Raw genomic sequence first — 21450 nt, forward strand, 5'->3', positions numbered from 1 at the left:
TAAAGAAATTATACTGATATGATTGATAATAAATATATATATAATACAATTATTTTTAATTATTATTGTTTTTATTTTCGACAGGGGTGACAACAGTTCTTTTAATAATAGCCTATGGCCTGTCAGAGCCTAAAATGTCAGCACTGTTAAATGTGGAGTACTGATTTCTGCAAAACTGTAGCAAAGACTGGCACAGTGAGACAGCAAATAGTAGAATACATGGATAATGCCAACACATAATAAACCCAGGAGACCTATTTCACATTAGACTAGAATTTCTATTAGACCAGCATGTAATCTGAACACTTTGCTTTTTAAATAAAGGCCAATTTTTAGAAGACATAATAGCTCTTAAACTTTAAACCGCACTGTTTCATGTTTATTTAATTGCATGCACTTTGCTTGTCTGTGGCTGCAAGTGAAACATTAACTGACTGGGTGTTCAAGATCAAACTGTTAATGAGGTAATTAGCACAGAGGAACCCTGAATAAATGAATCATTCATTAAGGCAAAATGAAAAGGAAAACTGTATGAAAAGAGGAATGAGCCCCAAAAGATGTCACGCTGACTGAAGTGAAGTGCTGAAAGATGAAAGAAGATAGCGGGAGTGAAGAATGTTTTAAATTCTAGTGCATGTCTCAGTGTTGTGTGTTGTAATGCAGCCCATGATTGAGTCCTCTGTTGTCTCCTGTTATCTAGTGTCCCCTTCATCAACACCTTGGACAACTATGTCCCTGTTAAGCCAAATGCATTTTACAACGGCTATAAAGCCATATAGAACTACAACTACAAATCACCTTTTATTTCCATCAAAAGCATTTTTTAAAAAATCATACAGCACTAATAGTGTGTAAGAAGAAATGTATCAGTGTACCTTTGTGTCTCTCTATATCACCCTGATGCAGTTGCATGGCTGATCAACCAGATGGGGCTGCCCTTTCAAGTTTACAGACCAACATGTTACACAGTCATTCTACCCATTTCTGCCTCCAATGCAGGGAGGGAGGAAAAAGACACGTAAAAATCTTTTCATCCCTCTGCTCCAGTTACTTATGCTTGGATAGGCTCATTTTTCACATTTGTTTCCCTGTTTCCCTGTCCTTGCCGGGTCAAAAGTCTGTTCAGATAGATATCAACTGACTAGTCAAAACTTGTATTTAGTTTCTGAGATAAGAGTTCCACCCAGAAGTGATCGTAGAGAGGTGAGAGAGGCGGACTTTGGACCTATTTTACTCTGCCTCCTTCTTCTTCACCGCTGCCTTCAGCACACTGGTGTTGTCTCTGTGCACTTGGGGAGAACATGAAGGTTAAGTTTGCCCCTCTGGACGTGCCTGTACACAGGAGGCTACAGACGGCTGCAGTGCTGCAATGGGTGTTCTCCTTCCTTGGCCTGGGTGAGTATGCATTCATAAATGGTGTATAACTGGTGGTATAGCTGTGGAAGTACAGACCTGTCCACAAGGCTTCTTCTCTTTCCGGTGGGTCTTCAGAAAGTGCTCAAGGCTAGTTACAAAGTTATTATGTATGCTCTCCAAAAAAAAGTTGCTCCTTCTTATTTTGGCATTCATCTTTGTTGAACAGGTGGAGTTCAGGAATTAAAAGTGTTTTGCATAAATGGGAGGTGTGTCCTGAACAGTCATCTGGTTATAGACATGTGGAAGTACACTACCAGTCAAAAGTTTGGACGCACTTTCCCATTCATTTGAATGAGAAACTGTGCCCATATGTTTGACTGGTAGTTTATAAAATAAATAAAAATAAATAAAATGTTGTAAAATACAAAAGATTAGACCTTCCAGTTTGTCATGATAACAGTAAGTTACATTGAAAACCTATCTTATTAACCCCTGAGTTGGGATGTATCGGTTGCTGTAAATCATCCCCAGTGTTTTTGAAAATCTCTGAGGTTTTCATTATAATTAGTGAAACCACTCACACCATACTGGGAAGCAGTCATAACCTTCTGCAGGATTTTCAGCTCAATAGCAGAAGTCTCCCACTCAGATATTGCATCAAACCAAGGAGACCCTGCCCTCCTATAACAAGCCCATTTTATTCAACTAAACAGAGCAGTTGGAATTTACATGGCAAGCATCCAGACAATTACATGAGACTTGAAATGTTGATGTGGTGCTGTTTATAAAAAGGGGTTGGTGAGCACTGATGACTGTGTGTGCTCGGACAAAACAGGGAGCCCCAGAGCAAAAATTTCAGCAGCAAGTACGTCATGGTGAAATGTCACAGCTGTAACTGTTCTGACATCACATGAGTGCATCTTCCCAGTAACCACCAAAACCAGTAATTATGCAACATCCAGCAGGTCTGAATGCTAGTGATGCAGATGTGATCATTCATAAAATGAAATTGCTCATTTCATACAAGCACATGATGTACTAGAGTAGCAGTTCATAGAAAGTCTGTTGGGTGCTATACTTGTGTAAACTGAAGTTGCCGCTCATGACACTGATTCTTTGTTTCCTCAGCACCCTCATGCATCTTCCTGTTCTTCTACCTGCTGTTCACGCGCTTCTGGCTGATCAGTGTACTGTACGCTGTCTGGTGGTTCTTTGACTATGACACCCCATTGCGTGGGGGCCGCAGAGTGCCTTTTATGTGTGGCTCCAAACTTTGGGATTATATGCGAGATTATTTCCCCATCAAGGTGAGACACAGCTTTTAGACAGTTGTAGAAGGACTACACTAAATATGCACATCAGTGCCCTTACACAGCCCTTAAATCCAGTGGAGGTGGGGCAAGATTAACCCCTTCGGAGAGAAGGATATTAGAACATCACACTCTCCCAATTCAGTTTATCTAATCTTTTATCAACATTTCCTTATGAGCAGTCACCCTTATCTCTGACCTTGGCAGCAAAGTACCAGTGATGGATGACACCCATTTGATTTCTATAGTAATTAATGTACTGCATGTTTACTCCCCAAACAACATTTCATTTTCTGGTTAGACACCTTAGTCTTTGGGATGTGAAAGAGATGTATCTCTCAACTCTAGACTGATGGATATTAAAAACAAAAATTGTAAACACTAAATGGCAACAATTTTGATAGATTGATACATAGATAGATATGTACTTTATTTACCCCAAAGGATATTCAACAATCTGTTGCTGAAACATGCAGTCATAAGTACACAATGAAGAAAAATTGTGGAAGAAGAAAAAGTGCAAAATGCATAATGGCATAAATGGCGAAAGGAAGGCACAACCACAAAAAAAGTGCTTATAAAGTTGTTAAGGCGAAAAGAGCAGCACTTGCCCATCACTATCCCCGACCATCATCATGACCTCCATCCCTCCCTATTGAGCCGTTATACATTCGGATGGCACAACAAACCAAGGATGTCCTTGGTCTCTCAGTGGTGGAGCTCTGTGACATCAGTCTCTAACTGAAGGAGCTCCTCTGCTGTGTGAAGACGTGAACCTGACTAGATGTAGCTTCAAACCAGAGACGATCCATAATTTAGAATTATAGAGAACATTCAGAGGGCTGCTCAAATGCAAAAATGTTTGACCTGAAAAGAATATGAAATGAAACAATCTAAACCTTCTGCTGCAGAGTGGTTAGTGTGCACTACTGATCCTCCAACACTGCACAGGCTTCTCCACCCTTTTGCAGGGAGAGTCCAGTTGGAAACCAGATTGAGTTTCAGAGAATTTACAAAGTCTGATCACAACTCTACCTTAGTCTGACTCCACTCTTCCTCAGCTCATTGTGTCCCTCTTGTGGTTGGGAATGGGGAATGTCCTCCTGCCTTTTGATCACAAAGAGAGCAGAGGTGTGTAAAATAGGTCATGTTTACATGAATTGGCTTATAAAGTCATAAATGATAACACAGCAATTCAAATTGGCTTGTTTTGTTGAGAAGACTAGCACAGAAGTTATTAAAAATATAATGCAATAGTACATTTTGTTGCATAATCATCATTATTATTATGTAGTTTCAGACAATTAAGAATAAAAAATCTTATGTGATGTTGCTCGAATAAAAAAAGAGTGGGGCCACTGTTTACAACTAAGAGTCCAAACCATAACTATTAAGGGCATGTTTATGAGACAGTCTGACACTCTACCCTCTGAGATTTACAGGAGCTGGTTATCATGCCAATCTCTTACTTAGTTTGTAGCATCTATTTTTCTGTGAGAGAACAAATCCAAACCGAAAATCTAAAATTTCCTGCTTTGTAACCAGTTCAAAACAAATCATCTCCAGGATCATCTGACTGTACGCCTAATTACATCTGCAATAAAGAGTCAATGTAAGGCTGAAGAGAAGCAGTGTATTTCACAGAGTCTAATTTGTTTCCTTAATTCTTTCCCACCATTTCTAATTACACAGTCATCAGCTCAGGCAGCATCACCATCTGATATGTGGTTACTGGCTTTTTGAGGGAAGAACAGAAATACATTTTGTCAGGCTGTTAATGGTATGAAACTGAAGCCCTCATGGAGCGTCCGTGCCAGTTAATCTATGAGCGATGCTGATTTGCTGATGTCAACCATGCTTTAAAGAAACACTGTGAGATTTCCAAACTATAACAAGGCTTGACATAATAAATAGAAACAGTGAGCCGGGCCTCGTGGAGCCATCATAAGGATGTATCAGAAGTCTATCATAAGATGCCATATAATTTAAATGAGTACATCTGAATTATAAAGAAAGGTTTAGAGCAATAGTTAGGTGGCACTTCTACAAATAAAATAAATAATCTTAAAACAGGTGAGTGGTATCAATCGTCTTCTCTGAATCTCGGCACCAATGAGTAAATGAGCGTGTCATCACAAAATTAAGCTGAAGGCAACAAAAGAAAATTTTTTATCGTCACAAAAGGCTGTAAAATGAAATGACTGAAAAAATCAGTCTTCATTGAATACTACTAGTCTTTGGTAGGAACAGTATTTCAAACTAGTCAAGACAACAGTGTTTTCTACAGAGAAACTTGAGCCAATGATTAACTTTCTGACTGAGGGCTCCAGCTACAGGTATCCATAATACAAACAGGGTGGATGACAACAACAACAAAAACAAACAAAGAAACAAAAAACTACCCAAGATATATTTTTTCCATTGCTCAGCTGAAAGAAATTGGCTGATGAAGGCGTTCGGCATTATATCATCACTGGGTTTTGTCGTCATTACTAAGAAAAGAAGAAAAAGAAAAAAAAAGAAAAAAAAAAAAGAAAAAAAAATATCTTATATATATATCTTAAATATCTTGATCGTATTTGTCTGAGGAGATAAATTGGATCCTTGATAATAGCTGTAAAAGTGCATTGTGGCCTTTGAATAGCAATCTCACGCAAGCATACAGAGAATGGGAGGAAGAGGTTTGTTTTTCACAGAGGGCCCAGCGCTCACATGCACTGCAAAACAAACTTTCGATACATGACAGTGACTCTTTACCTTGGACAATGACTTGGGAGTACCCAGTGCCCCATGCTATCTCATCCAGACCAGTAGAAGTATGTAAACACTGAGGCATCATCAGAAGTCGAACAAGAACCATTATTTCTAAATGTTACTTTGTACCTATTGATTGGTTATATCTTGTCTAACACAAACATCACTTCTATCAATAATCAGTAATCAATACTTGCTGCTACAAAGGGATTATATCAAGGATTCTCAACAGTTAATTGTGATCAGAGCTGGTGGACAGTAGTGGTGGTACACTGATCAAGCATAACATTATGATCACTAGCCTGACAATGTCTGCCAAAACAGCCCTGACCCGTGGATGGTCTCCACATGACCCTGAAGGTGTGCTGTGGTATCTGCTACCAAGATTTTAGCAGCAGATCCTTTAAGTCCTGTATGTAGTGAGGTGGGACCTCCATGGATCAGACTTGTTCGTCCAGCTCCAGCACATCCTACAGATGCTTGGTCTGATTGAAATCTGGCATGCCAACACCTCAAACTTGTTGTTGTACTCCAACCACTCCAACCATTCCTGAACCATTTGTGCTTTGTGCGCTTCCATGAACGGGTGTACATGGGCCACAGCAATGCTTAGGCAGGCAGTATGTGTCAAAGTAACATCCGCATGGATGGCAGGACCCAAAATTTCCAAGCAGAACATTGTCCGTAGCATCACACTGACTCCACCGGGTTGTGTTCTTCCCATAGTACAACCTGGCGCCATGTGTTCCCAGGTAAGCGACGCACACACACCTGGCCATCCACGTGATAATCTCGATAATCTGATGAATAACGAACTGTGTCTGTGTCTGTCTGCCACCTTTCTAACAGAACCAGCGTTAACTTAGTAAATAGTAGTAACTCTTGTACTTATCAGGCTCGTTCTGCATGCATTTTTTTTTTGTAAAAAAAACAAAACGAATTTCCTTCTTTGTATGCACATACTTAGCCAATAAAACTGATTTTGAAATCCAACAAAGGTTCATGCAATTGTGATAGAAACTGTAGATGGATTCAATTCATAATGTTCTTTCTTTTTCTTTTTCCAGTTGGTGAAGACAGCTGACCTGGATCCCAGGCAAAACTATATCTTTGGCTTCCATCCTCACGGTGTGCTGGTGGCTGGAGCTTTTACTAACTTCTGCACCTATGCCACGGGCTTCAGACAGCTGTTCCCTGGCCTCACCACTTACCTGCTCCTGCTGCCCCTTTGGTTCAGAGCCCCATTCTTCAGAGATTACATCATGTGTGCAGGTTTGCGCCAGAGATATTTCAATCATAGTTCATCAGATTCAACTGTCTCCTCCATTCAGACCCATGAAAAGTTTTTGGACTTTTCATTAGTCATCGTATATCATTTTAATAATTTCCTATCTTCTGCTGGAACACTCCAGGTCTGATCCCTTCATCCAAAGAGAGTGCTAGCTACCCACTCTGCCAACGGGGTGGCGGTAACGCTGTTGTAATAGCTGTTGGGGGAGCCCCAGAGGCCCTGGATGCTCACCCTGGGACCTACAATGTTATGTTGGCCAAGAAGAAAGGCTTCATCAAAATGGCCATGGAGCATGGGTAAGATCTGAGAGCCCTGGGGGATGGCGAAATGTTAATCTATTCATTTTAGGTGTCTTGAGTCTGTAGCGTGGCTTGTGAAACAAAGACTCATTCAAGCTCCTCACATGGAATTTCCTGGGAAAGCACAAACTCTGTTATGACATCAATTCAGAAACATGCAACACAAGGACTTTAGATGAAAACAAATCAAACAACATTGTCGCAAAAAATATTTTTAGAGCTCATCTGGTGCCAGTGTTCTCATTTGGAGAGAATGAGGTGTTTGATCAAGTGAAAAACACAAGAGGTACGTGGCTTCGATGGACTCAGGAACGGCTCCAAAACATCATGGGAGTCTCCCTGCCCCTCTTCCACGCACGTGGCATCTTTCAGTACTCCTTCGGTCTCATGCCCTATAGAAAACCCATCAACACAGTAGGTGAGTGGATATCAGCAACAGCACACACAGCAGGTTTTACTGTGGCTTTTGTTTAATCAAACATAATCAGCAATCGGTACAGTCATATGTGATATATATATGAAACATGGGATGTCTGATGCAACAACCTGAGCTACACTGTCATTGTATCTCTGCTCATGTATTTCCCAACCAGCTATCGATTTAGTTTGGAAGCATCTCATGTTACTAAGTTGGCAAACAGAGCTTCATTGAACGTGAGCAAAATTAGTCTGATAAAGAGCAGGTCAGTGGCAGTCAGTTAGTCAGTGCAATAGATAGAGGCAGAGATGTGGCTCCGTCTGTGTGACCACATTTAGCAACAGTCACTGATACTCACCATGGCCTTCTGTAGCAGGCTGGCATGCAGCCCTAATGTAAATCACTCCCCCTGTTTTTCTCATACAAAAATTTGACTTTGAACAGCATCATACTGCCAAAATTGCAAATCATAAAGTACACTGACTCTGAGTGTGTTGTCCTCCTGGTCCTTTTCACCTCTGTGCAGTTGGAAGGCCAATTAGGGTGGACAGGAATGAGAAGCCAACAGCTGAAGAACTCGATGCCCTCCATCAGCTCTACATGGATGAACTCAGCAATCTGTTTGAGGAACATAAAGAAAACTATGGTGTGGATAAGGACAAACACCTGATCTTTGTTTAGACTGGACTGAGGATGGCTGGGATTTGAAGGCATATTTATTTCTGAAGCCTTGTTGCAGCAGATTCAGACGACTGGATGTTTCAATCGGCTCTGAACAACCAAATTTTCTCTCAACTAGCCTGTTGATTAAAGATTACAGAAATGCTTCTGTATCCACTCACTGATAGCTGTTGTTTCATTTTTTTCACCCTGATGTGGAAAATTGTACAAAGGGAACACTGATGACATAATTCCAGTTTTCCTCACTTCGTCTCTCTGGGGTTTGGATTTTGTGCAGGGCCTCACACTTTCTTGAGTATAGTCATAAGCTGAATTTGGGTTTCAACATCATATGGAGACACTTTCAATAAATCCATGTTTGAGAGTTTGGCATCTTTGCAAATGTTAAATTCAGGGCAAAAAGAACATCTAAACAAGTCTTATTCATATTTATCGTATAACCTTAAGAAAGCGAAGGACATATTGGACATTTTAAGAAAAACGTTTGAAAGCCTGCACCTCTCTTTTAAATAAAAGCAAGGAGAGAGTTATATTGGTTAGAATGGGTTTGCCTGACTTTCTCAACATTTAGACAGTGGCTTTCATAAGAAGTATATATATTATTGATCTTGAAATTTACAGATTAATTTAAATTTATTCATGTTCCACTGTCCCACTTCATGAAATGTGTCTGCTGGACATGAAAATAACATGGGATTAATGTTTTTTTTTTAAATATTGGTATATCCAACATGGGTACGTGTCATATTTATTGCTTTATTAGTGGTAAATTCCACATGAAATGATCAGTGACTGACATTGGATCAGCTTCTCAGATAAGACTGTCTCTGAACTTTGGCAGTCACATTTTATATAATATGCCAAGCTCTGATATTTCAAAATGAAATGACAGATTGGACAATGCCCTGACACTTTCAACATCATAGTTTAGACAGACTGTGTGTGCTTAAGAAAATGCTGACTGAAAGATAAAACTTACTGCAATACTCTGATGCAAAAATGAGCAATAGTTGGGAAAATGCTATATTTAAGCAAAAAAACTGGACTAAAAGGTGACAGAATACGTGAAGCTGAAAAAGATCAGAAAACTTGTGAAGAACATATTGTATTTACATACCTGATACTAACATTTTGTCTCTATCAGAATAGATTTTCATATAGACTGACAAACTTTAAATCAAACACACACAGCTTTTACATTTTCAGCTTTTATTACATGCAAAGCTGAAATCAAACTCACGCTTAATCAGTGCTGCAGGCTTTGCATCTCAGAGATGTCTGATGATGGTATCTATCACATGGGTCTGCTGTTTGGACACAGCTGATGGTTAGTTGATGTCATCTCCTACCTCTGTGGGTTTGGGTAAGGTCAGGGTAATAACATTATTGACTTATTTTTGAAGGAAGAGATCGAAGTACGACGGAATCAAGGCTCCAATCAAGACCCCATTATGTAAAGTTAATTTGAACACTTGAACTCATCACATTAGAAAAAAAAGTGGGCAGTAGAGAGCTATGAATAGCCCCGACACCCAAGAGATAAATAGAAATAGAAAGATATTAGCTGAGGCTGTACTGTAAAAATGCATGATTATACCACTGCTGCCCCACATTGTTACAAGTAGACATTTCTCCACAGTTGGCTGATGTCAAGGGTACTATTGAGTGATTTCTTTCAAAAGCAGTTATGATTCTTGGACCTGGTCGCACCAGATAGACGCTATCAATTCAAATTTTCTGGGATGAACTGCGTGAGTTACAAAGTGCAGAGTATTCTTCAATGTCACGTCTGAACATATTATACATAATATAATAAACTGGCAGAGGTGGGTGTCTCTTGTCACATTGTCAACACTGAAATTTTATCTAAACATCTTTCATTTAAGGAAATGTTAAATTAAGTGTGAAACACAAACGGCAATTTTTACAAATTAGTCGATGAAATGGCAACAGATGTATGCAGCAAAACTTGTTTTCCCCACCACACCATCAATCAATCCATGATGCCTCAGATTGGAGGGGCCCAACCTCAGCATGACAGACAAGCTTTACTAACAGTCTTGGAAACAGCTTTTTATATTCAGCAGCTGTACATCAGACCTTTGTGCCCTCCCAGTCAGGCATTGGTTTGGTGGGTGTCTCTGCAATGTCAGATGGCAGACCCAGCCGCTATCAGAGGCAACAAAGAGAAGGACTTACACCTGCAGGCTTTCCAGGACAGGTGCCAGCCTCTGCCAGCCACAGCTGATCATACTGTGAAGTCATGAGGGCGCTCTCACTATCAGGTCCAGCCAGATTGAGCAATATTAGCCATTTAAAGAGCCCTTGCAGAAGTAGAGCAACCACATAGCAACAGTCATCGACCTTGCAACCTTTTTTCAAGATAAACTAGCATCCAAAGCAGAGCTCACTTTGTTATAAATAATCGTGTCCTGCAGCCTTTCACCCGGTGTTGCACGGAGATTTTTTTTTTAAAGGTAAAAGTAAAAAAACAAAACAAAACAAAACTGTATTTCTGACTTGCTCACATAAACTACCAGGTCTTTTACAGTAAATAAATTGAAAGAAAAGATGGCTGATTTTCAAACAGTTTCCGGGAATGGATTGAATGATATCAGAGTGTGAGCAGTTCCTCTGTCCTGTTCACCCAGCGGACAGCAGAGTGCTGCCCCGGGCTCAGACGTCCTCTCCTCCCAGCCTCCCTCTCTCTGCTCTGGGTATAAACTTTGGCTCCTCCCCGCCCCGGTTAAATGTCAGCGCAGCGCCTCAGTCTGCTGCAGACGACGGCGGTCAGGCCGGAGGAACCGTAGGCTGGATCCGCAGCATCCCGACAGCGGGCGACGGCAGTCTCCTCACCCTCACCTCCACCTGCACCTCCACCTGCACCTCCACCTGCCCCGGACACCGCGCCGCCATGAAGACCATCCTCGCTGCCTACTCCGGCGTCCTCAGAGGTGAGACACCGCAGTTAGCATCAGCAGGGTGTCATGGGCACATTTTTCACTCACTTACCGGGAAAAGAAATGAATGGATCAAACTTATAAACATAGCTGATGTCTTATTGATGAAAACTACCAGTGACTGCTGCAGAGATGAACCTTCCTGTATGACACAGTGAGGCAGTTGTGTATTGATCAGGGTGGCATCAGCAGTCATCAGTGTTGGGCATCTACTCCTCTGCTGTTAATCTGTCGCTGTAGCTGTCACTTGAAGTTTCACCTGTTGAGGCTTTTCATTTCCCTCCAGTTTTGGCAAACTGAAGATTTCTCCTCCACTGTGAACATATGAAATGGTGATTCCTTCTGGGGATGGGAAACTGAAAAAGCTCCATGTCTGTTTTGAGTGTGGGTGCGTGGAGGTCAGCTTTGTTTGGAAATTCCTGTATTTAAGATGATACATTCGTCCAGAGCAGGACTGTCCAGCAGCCGCTGGCACAGATCCAAACTGTGATTGTCTTAAGGAGTCAAAGCTTCATCGTTTACAGGCATTAGCCCCATCAGCTCAGTGCTGGGTTATTTTCAGTGTGCACAGATGGGATTAGATGGCAGCATTTTTCTGGAGCAGAGATCTTACCGGCTGAGCGGGACAAGCTTGACACAGTGTAGCTGTTGTTAATGTGTCCGTTACTTAGTGCACACTGTCACCTTACATGTAGCTGCATGGCTTTGCTTTTGTTGGCGAGGGACTGAAGAGAGCCGGTGAGTACAGAGGTTTGGTTTCATCAAGGTTTTTTTTGTTTTTTTTTAGGAAATCATTAATCTCTTGGTTTTGTCTGGTGTTGACCTTTTGGGTTGGTTGAACTCAAAGGTACAAGGAGTGAGGCAACTGCGTGTTTACAGTTTGATTCTACACAAAATGTCTATCCCTCTAATTTACTTCAAGCTATCAATCTCTTTCATATTTTTCATATCTCTGGTTTCCTCTTACTTGTGTTGTCTCCAGGCACTGGCTCCAGCATCCTCTCTGCCCTGCAGGACCTGTCACTGGCGCTCTGGCCCTGCAGATCCAAGATGGAAAAACAGCTGCAGGCCATGTCTGTGCTGCAGTGGATCATCAGCTTCTTAGTCATGGGTAAATGAGTGTGTTTGTGTGTGGGCACCCCTATGCATTTCACTTACAGTAAGCTTAAAATATTCTTATTCTCTTGGGTCATATCGAAGATGACTGCACGCATGAGTGCTGCGGCTTTTTGTTCTCCAGTATGGTGTGTGTGATTGTGTTCTTAAATCCAATTATTTTATTTATTCATATTTATTCTTCTTATGTGTGTGTTTGCACATTGCCATGATGTGCTATTATACATATTTTTGATTTGCAACTGTGATGAGCTCTTGCTCTTTTGTTGTGTCAATAATGCAATGACAAAAAAGGCATCTAATAATCTAATAATCTAATTCGTCTCACAAGGTCAAAGCACTATGCTGCCCTCACACTTGTTTATGACTTCTGGACCTTTTGATAAGTCTTTGGGACTTGATAGAATAATTTAGCCTTTAATTATTTTCCGATCATCTCCTTCTCAGGTATCACCTGCACTGTGCTATTGATCTACACGTTCTGCACTGACTGCTGGCTTATTGCTGCCATTTATATAGCCTGGCTCATCCTTGACTGGAACACCCCAAAACAAGGCAAGGCAAATAAAATGGTGTAAATGCGTGAGAGCTAACCCCTGTTTCATCTTCGCATTGAACAACATATTTTTGGAATGACTAGCACCGACAATGGCCACATTATATTTAGAACAGCTTAGATAATTGATCTACAGTTTAATGAAAAATTCACTGGTTCTAGCCTCACATGTGATCTCTTGCTAATTTTCTTGGGTGAAGCCAATAAAAAAGGTATTATCATGGGCGGTAGAGAAATGTAACGGCGAGTTAGTTTTTTGTTTTTGTTAGTTTCTTTTGTTGCATTATATAAACTATTTGATATATATAGACATATTTTTTATTTTAAGGATGCAGCAGACAACATTTACAATACAGGTACTTAAACTTGTGGAATAGTGTATATAAGGGAAAATGTGAGTTTCCTTTTAAATCTGTTAACTTTATTACTCCATTAGTCATTTAGTTTGTGAGATGCCCAGCCCTATGTAAACTCTTCACTTGAAAAAATATAAGCTGACAGACTTGATTAAATTTGAATCTGTACTTTGATTGCTGATGCAGTTGCAGCTCTGAATTATTAATGTGCGATGTTGTCCTCAGGTGGGAGGAGGTCTTCGTGGGTGAGGAACTGGACCGTATGGACATATTACAGAGACTACTTCCCAATCAGGGTAGGCCACTTTATCAGTGCGTTGGTCCACCATTGATAATTTATCCATTCAAAAATCAACTGTAAGATTTTGAGGTTTGGAAACCTTCTCAACTCCTCGGCTTTATGTTTTTGTGTGGTAAGACAGAACTCTTTGCTTAAGTTAGATCAGTGGTGCAGAGGTCTCATGTATTGATAACTTTATCATGGGTAGATCTTTCAGTTCCATGTTGTTCTTCCTTGATGAGGGTATGACGCTGGTTGGGACCTTTGAAATTTGTCCTGTCTGATAGGCTAAAGAGCTGCGCCGAGCTTGTTTTGTTTTGCTTTGTTTTTTTTGTTTTTTTTTTTCATCAGGGTTCCCCAGAGCATCTTACCCTGCATGTGCCAAATATCTGTTTAAACTGTGTGTCCCTGGTGTGAAACCTTCAAAGTGACTCAGTCACAGTTTTTATTTATTTATTTGTTTTTTTGTATCTCTACATTTGTACAGACTAGAGCTGCAGCGACTGGTCCAAAAATCAATTAATCAGTCAAAATCCAATAATCACTAAACATTTTGTAATCAAATAATAGATTTTTGTGATTTTAGTGAAAATGCCTACATGTTGTCTGGTTGGTAAGCTTATTCTTTTTGTTTTCTGTTATTGTAACCTGAATATCTTTAAGATTAAAATTATGCATTTGTTAGGGATTGGTCATAGACACAGTCATCCATTAATTAATCAAAAACAATTGAGAGATTAATCAGTGAAGTGCTCCGTACAAGAACTATACCTGCACCTATAAATTGATCTGTTCCAAAAGTTTGTGGTATTTAGATCTAATTTGTATCCTCTGTTAGTGGCATGGCTTTACTTTTGTTTGTCTCTGCTCAGAATGCCAATGAAACACAACTAATGTGATTTCAGCACTTCTGTGGTTAAATGTATAAAATCAGTTGAGTGAACAGAGAAGTGTAGATTGCGCTCAGGTATCAGTGAGTTTACCTGTACAAACTAAAGAAAACTACATTTAAAATCTGAAGTCCCATTAATAACTAACTAAAGTTAGCTATTAGTTGCTAATATAAGCTGAGTTGTTGTGGAGATGAAAGGTCACATATGAGTCTTTTACTGTCTAAAACACCCAGAAAATATATCTGATAGGGCATCAGCTGTTTGTTTCAAGTATTCTATTTCATGAACCTATGACTATTTTAAATATGAGTTGGCAGCTAACTGTCCAAAGTCTGAACCACCTATAAGTGAGGGCAGAGGTTGAGTCTTGCATAAACATGTGCATGTCTCTAGACATGAAGATGATTGTGTGTCAGGGAAACTGGTATCACTGTTATTCCCACTACCATCTCCTAAGTAGAGAAGGGGTCAAGTGCAGTAGTCTTTCTAATCCCAGTCTTATCCTTCACATCTGCTGTGCCAGTCAGGTGGTGTCCTGTGGTACTATGGGGATCTTGAGTGTGAGCTCCTTTTGCTAATATGGTTACGCAACTGTTGTGTTTGACTAGCTACCAAGGGAGCTTTGTATACACATTAGGATGAATGTAACTCCATGCTTCAGATCAGAGTGCAGTTAAAGTTGAGGTAGCACTGAATGGTTGAGATTGTGCTTCATGGCTACTAGTCTGATAACGTCCACAAACCTAGACGGCATTAATATTTTATGACTATGAGGTCATGACAGAGCTGTTAAAGATGTCCTATTTCGACAGCAAGAATAATGTCATTTGTTGTGTAGTGCTTCACAAACACTGTTAAAGTGCACTAAATAAAATAAGTATGCAGGCTGAAAGCAGTAAAACACCTTCAGAATGGTCCAAACCACATTCAGTAAGTATGCACTATGGAATTGGGTGACGCTACTGCTGTTCCCAGGCCTTTTAGCCATTCTTCTGTCAGACGATCCCAGTCTGTGTCACTCACACTGAAATCAGCCCCTCACTGGTTCTTTGTGTGCTCTTGTTCCTCAGCTAATTAAAACCCACAACCTGCTGCCCAACCGGAACTACATATTTGGCTACCACCCACATGGCATCTTCTGCTTTGGTGCTTTTTGTAACTTTGGCACAGAGGCCACCGGCTTCTCCAAGAAGTTCCCAGGCATTAGGCCCTCCCTGGCGACCCTGGCAGGGAACTTCCGCCTACCCGTGCTGCGAGATTACCTGATGTCTGGAGGTAAGAAGATGTGAGATCTTGTTGAACTCTTAACTCTTCTGGTAACAATAAGTGTGTCTGTCCAGAGTCCAGACCTTTGTCCAGTTGCACAGCTGATATAAGTGTTTACTCAGATGTGCTGATTTCACTGATTTATGGAGCTTCAACTGCTCTGTTTCAAGTGACTGTTTAGCGATAGATTCCATGCATATACTCTAAGGTTACTGTAGGTTATTGTTCTTGTTAGCTTTTTGTGCCAATGACTAATTTGTTGTAAAAAAACAAACAAACAAATAAACAAACTCTGAATCATTGTTTTTAGTTTGGGCTGCATTGAGTCAGACCTTTTTACTTTTTGTATGTACCAAACATTTAGGTGCTAGACTGGCAGACGCAGAGTAATGCAAGTACAGAGAGCTGAGCCCAAACACACATATTTACAGCCAGCTTTTGAAAAGGTCTGAGAGAAACACAAATATACCTTGTATATGAAGGCATTTGGACCGTGTATATATATATTTGAATAAAAAAAAGACATTTTACTTGTGCAGTATAAAAAAATGGAAACAGATTCAACTTATTGATTTTGCCCTTTGAGCACTGCTCATTTACTGACATTTCAACTGTGATTTTGTTACCCTTTCTCCTCTCAGGAATCTGTCCAGTAAACAGGAACTCTATCGACTACCTGTTGTCATGTAACGGGACAGGAAATGCTGTTGTCATTGTTGTTGGAGGAGCAGCGGAGTCTCTGCACTGTGCGCCAGGCATCAACGCCGTCACCCTGAAAAACCGTAAAGGATTTGTGAAGCTGGCCCTGCAGAGAGGGTGAGCTTGCTGCACAACACTCAAGACACAACAACACGTGAGGTTGTGGCAACTACACACGGCCTTTTCCAAATCTGTTTAAAACCTTTAAATGTCATTTCTCAGGGCTGTAGTGACTCACTGGAATCATTAAAACCCTTGACTATTCTCAGAAAGGTTGTAGTGGACTTGCAGAGAACATTACCGAATCTGCTCGTAATGAGCAGCGTTATGAAGCTTGGTGCTCCCTGTGACATGCAGTGCCCTTTGGAAGGATTCCTGTGTGAGCTGCAACTAGGCTGTGCTTTAACCCCTATAAAGAGCAGTGCACCCCAGTTTGTCTGGCCAGCCTGGCCACCCTGAACCCTCTCAGTGGCTGGAGATTTTCACTGGGTGCACCTTGTCCAAAGAAGTTTACAGCAGGTCAGAAAAACTTCATTCGTAACACGGTTCACATTCCAGCTGAAATAAGCCTGGACGTCGGATTCAGGTCACTTTCTGGAACTGTTACGGCCTTGTTTTTAATGCTTAAAATATCTAGGAAGCAGTTGTATAAAAGACACTCAAGATGGTATTTATAGGTAAAAGGGTGTAAATCTTTGCTTTATAATCAATTTGTATTAAAAATAGGCCCAAATGGTTTTCATCTCGTCCAACTTAGATATGTTTACTATGCACACATGAGGACAAAGGAGGATGGTAAGTTGACTAGATATTGATTTAAAGAAGATTTATTAGAGCCAAAAATGCAAAATCAAAAGGTTTGAAGGTGATGGTGTTGATGCTGTATATAGCAACAGGTTAATGGAAAAATATAAACAATATTAAGCGGTAATAATGATCCATAATGAGTTCCAGATGTTTACTAATTGCATTTCTCCAGAGCACAGGACATTATTATTACATACAATCCACAATATTTTCTGATTACAAAATCGTAAATGATTTCCAACAGCCCAAAACTGGGCTGTTCAACAACAGTAAGGCTGAATGTAGATAACTAATATCTCTTTTGGGAAAGAAAACACCTACATTCTGCCAGTCTGTGTGACCAATGACCCAGAAGGATTAATGATGATCAAAATATTTCATGAAACTAAATGTGCCCAGTTTAAGTTCAAGGAACAGCTATGGGTATTCATTAGGCTTTTGTAGAGGTATTATAATATACTTATTTTAATCCTAAACATTTTTATATGAGATGTTCCTTCGTATAAAAGCTCTGCCAGAGCTTTGCATTTAGGAGGCGGTTGTTGACCCACTCCTCTTTTTTTCCCCACAGGTCGGATCTGGTTCCAGTGTACTCTTTTGGGGAGAATGATGCCTACAGGCAGGTGATCTTCGAGGAGGGCACCTGGTGGAGAGCTATGCAGAAGAGATTACAGAAGATCTTAGGCTTTGCCCCATGTCTTTTCCATGGATGTGGTCTCTTCTTTGGTAACTCCTGGGGCATTTTGCCTTTCTGCAACCCAATCACCACCATAGGCAAGTTTGTGTGCTGATGTTTGGTTTGATTGTATGGTCAGGTTCAAAAAGTTATCTTTTTAAAATGAGGACAATCATCCAATAGTAATATTTATTATAGGACAGCAATTGACAAACTCAAAGTCAATATTTGCATTTTACAGCTTCAAGGATGTATTAATGGTTGACATTTGTCTTTGGTCACATTTTTGGCTCTGTTGCTTTCATCCCATTTTTTTTCTTATAGTTGGGGAGCCAATCACTGTGCCAAAAATTGAGGAGCCTACACGCGAGATGGTGGATCTGTATCATGCAATGTACATCAAGTCTCTCCAGAGCCTGTTTGACAAGTACAAGACCCGCTTTGGGCTGAATGAAAGTGACATCCTGTACATCCAGTGAGAGCTTTGGAGAGGTGGGCCTTGTTGAACTGAACCATGGCAGCACCTTCATGCTCCTCCACCCCCTCTCTCCCCTCTTCCCTGTCTGATCTTGGTGCCTTGATTGATTTATCACTGGACTGTAAACTGGACACGCGAGCATGTTCGCTATGGAAACCTTTGCTCTCTACATTGCCTCTCTCACAAACATATAATCTTACTTTCTTCTCAGGAAAGGACAGGCTGAAAGAATAGTAGCCTCTTCCGTGCTGCGGCCACTGGGCTTAAGAATCTAACTTGGACAAAGTTATCCAAGAGATGTGCCTTTGTTTCCATTTCCTCAGTGAAGATTCAAAGTTTGGACTGTCTTAGCAGTAGTGCTGCTCATGGTCATGGTTTTTGGCAGTGCCACTAGTTAGAGCTGGAAGGTAACATGCAGGACATTAAAGAAGTGCCAATGTTTTTCATTTATGCATTCTAATATTCCCCCTAAACACTTTAAGATCCTGATGCACAGTAAATGCACAAACAATGCAAATGGAAAATACCACTTTATTTATTTTATTTTTATTTGTATAATGAGCCCAAAGGTTAATTGAGCCAAAGATCCTACATGTCCCCATACATACATGCATTTATAATGTATGAATGAGTGCCTGTGATTGTATAATGCCATAAAGTATTAATTATATTCTACAGGGTGAAAAAGCCTATTTTAGCGCTTTTTCCCCTCAATGAATATTTCTCATGCACTTTTTTTTATTGCTGATTTACCTTCTGAGGGTTTTGTCACAAGAAAAATGCCCCAACGTGAGTTTTATTTTTGAAACAGTCTTTGCTCATGTTTGATTGATTATTTTTCTTCCTTTCTTGTACCTTTGGGAGTTCCAGGTTTGGAATAGTGTGTTCTGTCTTTGCAGCGAAAACTGCTGTAATGTCTTGTATGTTGGCCAGCCAGCTAAGGTCTGAGCAACAACTGAATAAGAAATATTATTATTAATATTATAAGGTTATAGATGGAATCATCAAAAGTAGCAAGCATGTGTCAGGTTGATGGGTGTGAAGATGGGCACCAAATTATAAGATTGTCATTTGATATTCTTACCTAAAGAGCTGAGTGATCCCTGTGCCATAAATGTGCAAGCAATAAACAATAAGACCTGTTTATATGATGAATGGCATCATCTGTCTGCTGATATTTAAATTAAACTTTTGTACATTTTCAGAAGGACAGTTGTGTGATGTGTTGTCTTTGTAGATTTATTTGCCAACGCTACATCATTGTTTATTAATCTACTTTAGACAGCTGTCAATAAAAAATTTAAATAATACAATATTGTACTGTATTATTGAGATGAACATTCAGTAGCTGTCAAGACATTAAAATCATCTTTCGTCTATATAGTATTCTGGATTGACACAAAATTACTTGATATTTCCTTCGTCAGACATTTTTACACAGGACATCATGGTTTTAGAATGTCACTTCATTCATTCCTCTTCAACCGCTTATCCGTTCCCGAGTCACGGGGGGTGCTGGAGCCAATCCCAGCTCACTCTGGGTGAGGGCGGGGTCCACCCTCGAGGGGTCACCAGTCCATCACAGGGCCAACACACAGAGACAGACAGAGACCAACAACCACTCACACTCAGACCTGCAGACAATTTAGGGTCACCAGTTAACCCAAACATGATGTCTCTGGACGGTGGGAGGAAACCCACGCAGACACGGGGAGAACATGCGAACTCCACACGGAAAGGCCCCGCTCGCCACTACGCCGCTGTGCTGGAGGAAGCGCCCAGATTCTTTACTTAAGTAGGAATAACACAATATGTGTGACCCCACCCACTGTTAATATTGGATTATTAATAAACGGCAGTCTTGTTTTTTTTTAATCTGATTATATAATCAGCAATTCATTTATTTATTTCATCTGCAAAAATATACAACATTTTATTGCTTTACAATGTCTTTGATGAAAACGATACATTCTGCAAAACAGCTTTAAAATAAACGCAGAGGCCACAAAATGACACTCCCTTCCAAACTGTCGTGGAGTGTAAATATAACTGAGGAGAAATTTTAAGTACAGTGTACAGTTAATAAATGTGCAAAGTTACTTCTTTTCCTAGTCGACTGAAAATCATCAGTAATGATTTTCGTCCATGGAAAAAAGTTAGTTTAGTTAATATGTTAGAAATATGATTACTGTTGAATATTTGGAGATCCGATGTACAGGGTGTCCAGAAAGTCTCTTTACAACTAAAAAATTTATTTCGAAAGCACATGTATAGAAAAATTTGGAAATTGTTCCAAAATGAGGATTTGAAATTTGCTTTTGCTCTAGGCTGGTGATGCATCATTGTATCTTTGTTTGATACACGCTATCATTAACATAAGCCCACAGATATCTGGTGAATGAGGGGGCCACCCCTCCCAAGGGTTAGATTAGGCACTATTTCATCAACAGGGTACCTGAAAGACACAAATGTGATTTAAAAACTTTGATGACCACTGAGTACATACAACAAACCTGATTACGATAGCTCATCATTTGCCTTTGTAATAACACTTATTGTAAAGAGACTTTGTGGACACGCTGTACAATCGTGTGAGACAAGATGAGACAAGATGCATCAAGCTGCCAGCTCTTTGTATTGTGCAACGACGCTGTGGAAACTGATCTGTGGCTGATACTGCCTCCTGCTGGTTTTTTAATATTCTGCAGTCAGCATCAGTAGAAAATCGAATGACAGAAAATATATTAAAGTTATTCAAATACGGTGCTCGTTTACTTACTTAATAACTATTAACTATTTACTATTGTTATTTTTTTTTTACTATTTTTAACCACTTATTAATCATTCTCGACGACTTTTAAGATGAAAGCATTGTACTTTTAATTCATTTATCTCATATTTAATATGATCAAAGTATGAAGTATAAAAAAGTATATAAGTATAGTATATAAAGTATATAAAATAGGCTACATATAGCCTAGTCATCTCTGCTTCAAGTTGTAAAGCTTCTAAAAAAAAGCAATGTATCCCTAACCAGAACCCAGAAATATGATAATTCTTTAGAAATTAAAATTTAAAATAGATAATTTGAGGACGTTTATTTTGCATCCATTAAAAGCCAAAAGCGATCTTTACGAATTATGAATTGTTACTGGAGGCCAGTGCATAGAGACAGAGAAGGTAATTCAAATAGTATCGACCCAATGTCTCATTAACCACACGGAGCACATCTCCTTTATTTGCAGTCGGTTCAT

The 21450-nt window shown here is 40.0% G+C and overlaps 2 protein-coding genes across 2 annotated transcripts; both read left to right on the top strand.

The window, feature by feature from the left end:
• Positions 1–1195: 1195 nt before the first annotated feature.
• mogat2 (monoacylglycerol O-acyltransferase 2) lies at positions 1196–8236 on the top strand. Its single transcript, XM_029519714.1, has 6 exons — positions 1196–1395; positions 2485–2663; positions 6488–6692; positions 6833–7007; positions 7229–7428; positions 7955–8236. Exons 1-6 carry the CDS (start codon positions 1302–1304, stop codon positions 8107–8109), a joined length of 1008 nt encoding a protein of 335 aa, XP_029375574.1. The 5' UTR covers positions 1196–1301; the 3' UTR covers positions 8110–8236.
• A 2663-nt stretch (positions 8237–10899) lies between these two features.
• On the top strand, positions 10900–19404 carry dgat2 (diacylglycerol O-acyltransferase 2). Its single transcript, XM_029519316.1, has 8 exons — positions 10900–11063; positions 12052–12180; positions 12633–12740; positions 13323–13393; positions 15341–15545; positions 16178–16352; positions 17614–17816; positions 18043–19404. The coding sequence occupies exons 1-8, from the start codon at positions 11024–11026 to the stop codon at positions 18195–18197; spliced, it is 1086 nt and encodes a 361-aa protein (XP_029375176.1). The 5' UTR covers positions 10900–11023; the 3' UTR covers positions 18198–19404.
• The last annotated feature ends 2046 nt before the right edge of the window (positions 19405–21450 follow it).

Source organism: Echeneis naucrates, chromosome 14, assembly GCF_900963305.1.
Source record: "Echeneis naucrates chromosome 14, fEcheNa1.1, whole genome shotgun sequence".
NCBI lineage: Eukaryota > Metazoa > Chordata > Actinopteri > Carangiformes > Echeneidae > Echeneis > Echeneis naucrates.

Excerpts from the sequence above, each read along its gene's own strand:
- dgat2 (XM_029519316.1), top strand. The coding sequence starts at position 11,024 with ATGAAGACCATCCTCGCTGCCTACTCCGGCGTCCTCAGAG. Across the intron at positions 16,353-17,613 it reads AAGCTGGCCCTGCAGAGAGG|GTCGGATCTGGTTCCAGTGT; the intron begins GTGAGCTTGCTG and ends TTTTCCCCACAG. Across the intron at positions 17,817-18,042 it reads CAACCCAATCACCACCATAG|TTGGGGAGCCAATCACTGTG; the intron begins GCAAGTTTGTGT and ends TTTTTCTTATAG.
- mogat2 (XM_029519714.1), top strand. The coding sequence starts at position 1,302 with ATGAAGGTTAAGTTTGCCCCTCTGGACGTGCCTGTACACAGGAGGCTA. Across the intron at positions 1,396-2,484 it reads GTTCTCCTTCCTTGGCCTGG|CACCCTCATGCATCTTCCTG; the intron begins GTGAGTATGCAT and ends TTGTTTCCTCAG. Across the intron at positions 7,429-7,954 it reads AAAACCCATCAACACAGTAG|TTGGAAGGCCAATTAGGGTG; the intron begins GTGAGTGGATAT and ends ACCTCTGTGCAG.